General features: G+C 44.8%; 1 protein-coding gene across 1 annotated transcript in view; it reads right to left on the bottom strand.

Annotated features, from left to right (window-relative positions):
* Positions 1-629: 629 nt before the first annotated feature.
* The window catches only part of MINDY4B (MINDY family member 4B), a 45,985-nt gene continuing 38,582 nt past the window's right edge, over positions 630-8,032 (bottom strand). Inside the window, exons 10-13 of the mRNA XM_081190741.1 lie at positions 6,322-6,394; positions 3,955-4,128; positions 3,361-3,541; positions 630-1,821 (exon numbers count right to left, since the gene is read on the bottom strand). Of these exons, the coding sequence (XP_081046867.1) occupies positions 1,679-1,821; positions 3,361-3,541; positions 3,955-4,128; positions 6,322-6,394 (571 nt within the window). The 3' untranslated portion in view covers positions 630-1,678. The remainder of the gene's footprint in view (positions 1,822-3,360; positions 3,542-3,954; positions 4,129-6,321; positions 6,395-8,032) is intronic.

Here is an 8,032-nt window from a genome sequence, read left to right as displayed (position 1 = left end):
AGATTTCATAGATGGAGGGAGGAGAGGAAGACAACTGGGTGGCAGGATTCTATATTGCATCTTTCCCTCTGTTTCGAGCAGACATATTCAACATTATTTTATCAATACAACTAAGCTGGAAAAAGAAGCAGCAGCAAACCAAAAGCTTGGCAATGATATAATTATGTGCTATAAAGAATGACCAGTTTTCAACAAATTAGGTTATCTACCGTTTCTTACACATCCGTAAGTCATCAAGTTTTACATACTTATTAATTAATCATGCTTTAGTTGCATACAACTTTGTCTAGAATTAGGTTACATTTATTTCAGCTGCCGTGATCAAGCAAAGTACAAACGCCACCTCGGTCTTTTCAGTTAATTTTCTTAGGCACCCAGTAATGCCAAATTTTCCATTATTATTTCCTAATAGCAGATTACCAATACTTTATTTTTACATTCAGTTAGGTAGCCGTGTTGGTCTGACACAGTCGAAATATATTAAAAATTTTAAAAAAATTAAATATATTTCGACATTTATTTTTACAGTGCCCTTGTTAGATATTGAGGTCAAAAGGGGGAAAACATATCTAGCGATTTTCAAAGCCACTACTGATTTTCTGCCCTAGTTTACAAAACATTTTAAGGTTTGGTATCCAGTTTCCTCCACGTGTGCAAATTGTTTTAAATACTGCTTAGACACACCCTTAATTTGTATTATGTTTCTGTTGCAAGTTTCTCACAAAGCCTTTTTCTTTTTTAAAAAAACATTTGTATCCAAGCTTTTAGCTACTTGGATTTTATTTGATGTAGGAAAAAGGACACCTCTATCTTTTTTGCCTAAATTATCCTACCATATTTCCTTCTGTGTCCAACCCAATGAATCACCTCCCTCTCCTCCAAACGTTTTAAAAAAGTAATCTCCTCCCCCCTTTAAAAGCACATGTTGAACTGCTAGACTCACATGATCTGTTAAACCTCATCACTCTATGTCAATTCACGTATTTGTCATGTTTAAAGTGCCCTTTCACCCATGCTCAGTCACAGTAATTGCCACTTAATTAAACTGAATTCCAAATGTATATGCTTCTTAGGAATGGACTGCAGACATTCTGACTCAAAGAACTCTGGACTGGGACTTCTGTACGCTACAGACTGTGCCTCCTGGCAGCAGAAAAATTCAACAACAGAAACAGTAATAATTTTCAACAAAAGGGAGAAATCATCATGAAGATATGAAATGGCGGGGTCATGACTTCGTTCTGTCACTTCCAACATTCCTAATTGACTTTAGGTCCTCAGTCATTTCACACCAATTATATTTCCATGACAGGCAGCACCCTTCCATGAGGCCCGGTTGGTGGGAGAAGCAAAAGTTCACAGCAGTGTGTGTGTGTGTGTGTGTGTGTGTGTGTGTGTGTGTGTGTGTAAAACTGTCTTGCTATACTCCGATTTGATCTCAGTTCTGTGTTTAGCTTGCAGCGTTCTCTCTCTGTGTGTGCACATGTAGCACAGTTTGTCTTTTACTTATCCCATAAGCACACCTAATTTATTTACCGAATGCAGATTGGAAGTCCAAACTGGCAGGCCCATTGAGCTGTCCATTGGTAGCAGTTTCCTTTCTTTCTCCTCCAGGCCTGGGCTGCAGGATCCGTGCAAGAGATCCTGTGGACCAGCTCTGTGCCCGCACCTGCTAACTTCAGAAGAAGGGGACCACGCCGTTCCAATTGATAGCAGCACCCTCCCACTTTGTTCGGATGGCCATCTCCACAGAAGGGAATCGCTTTTCTGCATCGCCGTCCTCCTCACGGTGATTTTCCTCCCAGTGATGAGAATGAGTGTCTGAAAGAAAAAGAAGCTTGTGTGCGTGCTGTTTCATGCAAAATGGAAGCTTCTGGCATTGGTGTTTCTCATGCCTCTCAACCTCTCCTGTGCTTCAGCTGCCTGCCTTTAGGTCAGTTGCAGAGCACATGCACTGCATGCAAATTCTGCATGCAATTCCTGGAGTCCATACACAGGGCTGGAAAAGACTCCTGCCTGAAACCCTGAGACCCTCTGCCAGTCAGTGTAGACATTAAAAAAGGTAAAGGACCCCTGACAGTTAAGTCCAGTTGTGGATGACTCTGGGGTTGCGGTGCTCATCTCGTTTTACGGGCCGAGGGAGCCGATGTTTGTCCGCAGACAGTTTTTCCAGGTCATGTGGCTAGCATGACTAAGCCGCTTCTGGTGAAACCAGAGCAGTGTACAGAAACGCCATATACCTTCCAGCTGGAATGGTACCTGTTTATCTACTTGCACTCTGAGGTGCTTTCGAACTGCTAGGTTGGCAGGAGCAGGGACCGAGCAACGGGGGCTCACCCCGTCGCAGGGATTCGAACCGCCGACCTTTCGATCGGCAAGCCCTAGGCTCAGTGGTTTAGACCACAGCGTCACCTGCGTCCCAGTGTAGACATTACTGATATATTATATGACAGCGTCCTGAGGATCAGGCCCCATATGTTCCTGTATCTTTCTTTCTAGGACACAATGGGGTTAAAAACACAGCCTCAAAATAAGGGCCAATTGCCCAAAGATGGCTTTGGGGAGGGGGATTTTGTGGGGGGAATGATGCAGGAGGAAAGGGTTATACCCCACTTTCCCTGTTCCACAGACCCAATCTGGATCAGGGCCTGCAGCTTAAAAACACACACACAAACTCTACATACCAGGTCCTAGCTTGACTCTCTAACCACTACACCACACTGGGACTCAAAACATATCCTTATGTGTTATAGCCCTCCCTTCCTCCCAAAGGAGCCCAGGGTGGCAAACCACAAGTGATAAAACATCTTAAAAACATAGAGGCTTTCTTGACATTCAATGGTCACTGAGTGCTTAGTAAAAAAGAAGAAGAAGAACTGGGCTCTTAATGGATTATGTAGCTTAAAAAACGATTGGGGATATTTTCTCCCCTACTGAGAATGCTTTCAGAATTTCCCCCAGGGACTGTACTTCTCCTCTCTCCTAATTGCTGGAGTCTCCTTTCAGATCTGCTCTCAGAGTTGCCCCCTCTCTCTTATTGTGCTGTTTACTGTTGCTTGTATGGGTGTTTTCATAAGGTCTGCTTATCTAAAGAACATTTTAGTTTAGAAAGTATTGTTAATGTAGCACAGGATGCAAATGTATGCCAGTTTAAAACTCAGAAGGTGCAGGCAAGGCCACAGAACTTTTTTGTTTGTTAAATATAGATACAGATATAGATATATATTTGATCCATGCAAAGCACACCAAAATGGATTTAAGTATCACTTGTGGAAAAAAGGGCATTGATGGACATAAAATTGAAGGGATGTCAGGAGTGTTCATTTGAAAAGTTCTCTTTCAGTAAAGGTAAGTGCCTACCTACTGTTAGATGCACTGTTGTCTTCTGCGAGGGCTGTCCATTATAAAAATACAAATCAAAGAGGTGTTCCATTTTCCAGTCGGACAAGAGCAGCCTGTTAGTGCTGAAAAGGACGCTGTATGTTCCACTGATGTTGCACAACCAAACAGGCAATTTAGGAGTTTTCAGCATGCTGCCAACCTAGGGAGGGGAGGGCATAGTTCATTCACAGTCTCATGGTGCGGTAAGGCATTAAAAAGAAAACACAGAGCCCCCAAGCAAAACCAACATCTTCATCTTTTTCAAAAAACTTCCTCCCATGTAAGCATCAAATAAAAATAAGAGCATGATCCAGCTGAAAACGACTGGCTGCTAGGAATTTGCGACACACAAAACCCCTACATACCAGGTCCTAGCTTGACTCTCTAACCACTACACCACACTGGGACTCAAACATATCCTTATGTGTTATATCCCTCCCTTCCTCCCAAAGGAGCCCGGGTAAAACATGCTCCTTCAAACACATTGCTAATGTTACGTGTAGTTTAGCCCTGTAGCTCAAATGCTTACCTGCACTGAAAAGACCTGTGCACTGATTTGCATGTTTACCTTACCTGTGGGAATCTGTAATGTTCCACCTCTTCCTTGCTCCAATGTAAATAGCCCACCTCGCTGCGGGACGAGACACCATGCAGCTGCTTTTGCACATTGCCTTCGGCCTCAAGTTTCTGGAACCCATTAAACACGTGTGGACAAGCTCTGCCTGTTAAGATGATGTTCAGAATGGCCTAAAGGAGAAAATGACCCAAATCATGCTTTCAGGTGGGGAATCAGAAGCTGACCTCAAAAGCGGCTTGTTCCTCAGTGTTCAGCAATCATAGAATTGCAGAGTTGGAAGGGACCATGAGGGTCATCTGGTCCAACCTCATGCCCAGCAGGAATCTTTTTGCCCAACGTGGGATTTGAACTCACGACCCTAAGGTTAGGAATCTCATGCTCTACCAACTGAGCCATTCTGGGAAGGAGAGGCAACGGGAGACACTCTTGGGATACACAGTGGTGCCCCGCAAGACGAATGCCTCGCAAGACGGAAAACTTGCTAGACGAAAGAGTTTTCCGTTTTGGAGGTGCTTCGCAAAACGAATCTCCTATGGGCTTGCTTCACAAGACGACAATGTCTTGCGAGTTCCTGCTGGTTTCCCCCCCCCCTTCCTAAGCCGCTAAGCCGCTTATCAGCTGATCCGATCAGCAGATAAGCCGCTAAAAGCCGCTAAAAGCCGCTAATAGCGCTAATCCGCTAATCCTTCAATGGGCTTGCTTCGCAAGACAAAAAAACCGCTAGACGAAGAGAATCACAGAACGGATTCTTTTCGTCTTGCGAGGCACCACTGTAATAGAATGGTAGAGCTGGAAGGGACCCCCCCAATGGTCTTCTAGCCAAACTCCCTACAATTCAGAAATCTCAGCTAAAGCATCCATGACAGGTGGCCATCCAACCTCTGCTTAAAAATCTCCAAGGAAGGAGAGCCCACAAACTCCCGAGGGGGACGGTTCCACTGTGGAACAGCTCTTACTGTCGGAAAGTTCTTCCCGATGTTTAGTCGGAATGTTCTGCACTCCCTCCATTGAAGGTGTAAGCAGGTACACAATAAACCATATATCTTAAAGCAGGCATCCCCAACCTTTGGCCCTCCAGATGTTTTGGACTACAGTTCCCATCATCCCTGACCACTGGTCCTGTTAGCTAGGGATCATGGGAGTTGTAGGCCAAAACATCTGGAGGGCTGCAGGTTGGGGATGCCTGTCTTAAAGACACTAGCTTCCATTGTGCATTGATTTTTCCCAACAGAAACAGAACCCTGGAACCCCCTGGAATATTACTACTGATAGACAGAGGCAGAGCAAGGTGGGTGCGGTGGGTGCAGCGTGCCCTGGGTGTCATCCCTGAGGGGGGGTGACATCTCCACCTCCCCCGGATGCTCACCGTGGGCAATGCACCCCTGGGATGCTTGCCCCACCCCCTGGGACACTAGCCCTGCCTTCAGGCCACGCTGCTCCAGGTGCCAGAGCAGCTAGCTCCACCTCTGCTGCTAGTCAGAGACTGGGGGTGGCACGCAGCCTTCACAACATTACTTAAAGAAAATAAAGTCCAATAGTGATGCCTCGTGCAAGGAGATGCAGCCCGTGGTGTTCCCACAGTGACAGTGGCAAGGTTAGCAGAGCCAGAATAATAGTGGCAAGAAATTGGAAGAATGAAATCTTACCAACGATTACAGAGTGGCAAATTCTTATGATAGAATACCTGCAACTAGCAAAGTTGGCTGGAAAAATTAAAGGAGTGTCAAACCAGAAGGTTTATATGGAATGGAAAATATTCAAAGAATATTTAAAAACGTATTGTACGAACAATAAGATACTTGCAGAAATAGAGTGATACTGTTAACCAAGAATTACATGAAATATAATAGTGCATTATACATAGATAGACAGACAGACAGATAGATAGATAGATAGATAGATAGATAGATAGATAGATAGATAGATACAAAAAAATAATATGAATCTGTGCAAGGAATACAGATAATATAAGTAGTATAATGAGAATTATTGGAAGTTATACATTTTAATCTGTCATGTAAGTGTAGTATATTGTATTTGTTTATGTTTGTTTCTTTATCTTTTCTTATTTCATCGTTTCTATTCATTTGTATCATTTTCTGTTTTATATGTTATGTAACTTGTGTATATTGGTCTATGTGAAAATTAATAAAGATTTTCTAAAAAAAAAAGCAAAAAGCAGAGCCCTGGGTTAGCAGCAGTGGCAGCCTTGCAGGGCCGCTGCCACCCTGACTGCCCCACCACAGCCTCCCTCTGATCCCATCTCCATCCCAACGAGCACAACACCACTACTGGGAGAACACGGCAGTTTACACCCACCCACCCCCACGAGCCACAGCTGCCCCCCCCTCCGATACACCTACTTGTCTGCAGATGAAGCTTCCAAGCCTGCATTGCAACAGATGAGTTGTGGTACAGTCAAGGTCTTTTTGCAGCCTACCCAACCAAAGCACAAAGACAAAATTAGCGTTCCCTATTGTTGCTCGGTGCCGTGAGTCACTCTTCACTGTCAATCTGCTTGCCAGAGTTTTGCTAACAGAACGCCAGACTCCGATTTCTGGTGGATCCCCCTCTACCGTTGCAGCCCCAAAGTTTTATAGGTTCCCCTGAAAATCTGGAGAGGCTTTTTGAGGTGGGGGTGGCGGAGATACCCTGCATGAGTTTTCCACCCGCTTGGACAGCTTTGGATACAACCTTACAGTCTCAGGGATGGAAGAGCAGGGATCATAGAATGATAGAATTGTAGAGTTGGAAGGGGCTACAAGGGGTCATCTAGTCCAACCCCCTGTAATGCAGAAATCTTTCACCTAACATGGAGCACGAACCTCCAGAGATTAAGAGCCTCATGCTCTACCAACTGAACTATCCCAGGATGACTACAGGGATGCATTTGAATATGCTATACCCAGCTGTTGTGGGAGGGCAGGGAAGCAATGGATGATGTTCTCATAGTGTTCCCACAGCACAGGGTGGGTTCGACAATCAGTGTGGTGTAGTGGTTAGAGCAGGGGCCACAAATCTTTTTGGGGGCCCATAGGCCAATTTGGACTTTCAACTAAATGGTGTGGGCAGCACCAGCCTGTCTGTTTGCTAGTCTCCACCCTGCCTGACAGAAGAAAACACAGGCACACTTTGCTTTTCCAAGAGTTGAGGTCAACATCATATCCAGTACTATTAAAGCAGATCCTCTTGAGTATGTATGATTTTATACGCGGTCCCCCCAAAAGCACTGCCAAATGAAAGCTTGCATGGGTATGCTGCACAGTAAGAATGACAGATCCAATGCTTGTGAGTCACACAGAAATATCAATTGTAGAATTGTAGAGTTGGAAGGGACTCAAAGACTCATTTAGTCCAACCCCCTGCAGTAGATTGAACATGCCTGGTCACAAAATGAACGAGCTTCTCTCAGTTCCATCAGTCTTCCCTCCATTGTGTCCCAATACTATTAACTTCTAATATCTCCTCCAGAAATAAGGCTTTGTGCAAATGTTCACTTTGTAGCTTTGAACCACTCCGTGCTTTCTCCTTAAGTTTTGAGCCTTATACCAACTTCGTTCTAAAACTTTATGCTCTGGTTGTTGTTGTTTAGTCGTTTAGTCATGTCTGACTCTTCGTGACCCCATGGACCAGGGCACGCCAGGCACTCCTGTCTTCCACTGCCTCCTGCAGCTTGGTCAAACTCATGTTGATAGCTTCGAGAACACTGTCCAGCCATCTCGTCCTCTGTCGTCCCCTTCTCCTTGTGCCCTCCATCTTTCCTAACATCAGGGTCTTTTCCAGGGAGTCTTCTCTTCTCATGAGGTGGCCAAAGTATTGGAGCCTCAGCTTCAGGATCTGTCCTTCCAGTGAGCACTCAGGGCTGATTTCCTTCAGAATGGATAGGTTTGATCTTCTTGCAGTCCATGGGACTCTCAAGAGTCTCTTCCAGCACCAGTATTCAAAAGCATAAATTCTTCGGCGATCAGCCTTCTTTATGGTCCAGCTCTCACTGCTTTTAAGATGCTGCTTTTAAGATGCTGATGATGTCTCTGCTTTTAAGATGCTGTCTAGGTTTGTCATTGCTTTTCTCCC

This window comes from Podarcis bocagei (genome assembly GCF_964188305.1).
Source record: "Podarcis bocagei genome assembly, chromosome: 4".
NCBI classification, from domain to species: Eukaryota; Metazoa; Chordata; class Lepidosauria; order Squamata; family Lacertidae; genus Podarcis; species Podarcis bocagei.
This window is presented reverse-complemented; position numbering and strand designations above follow the sequence as displayed.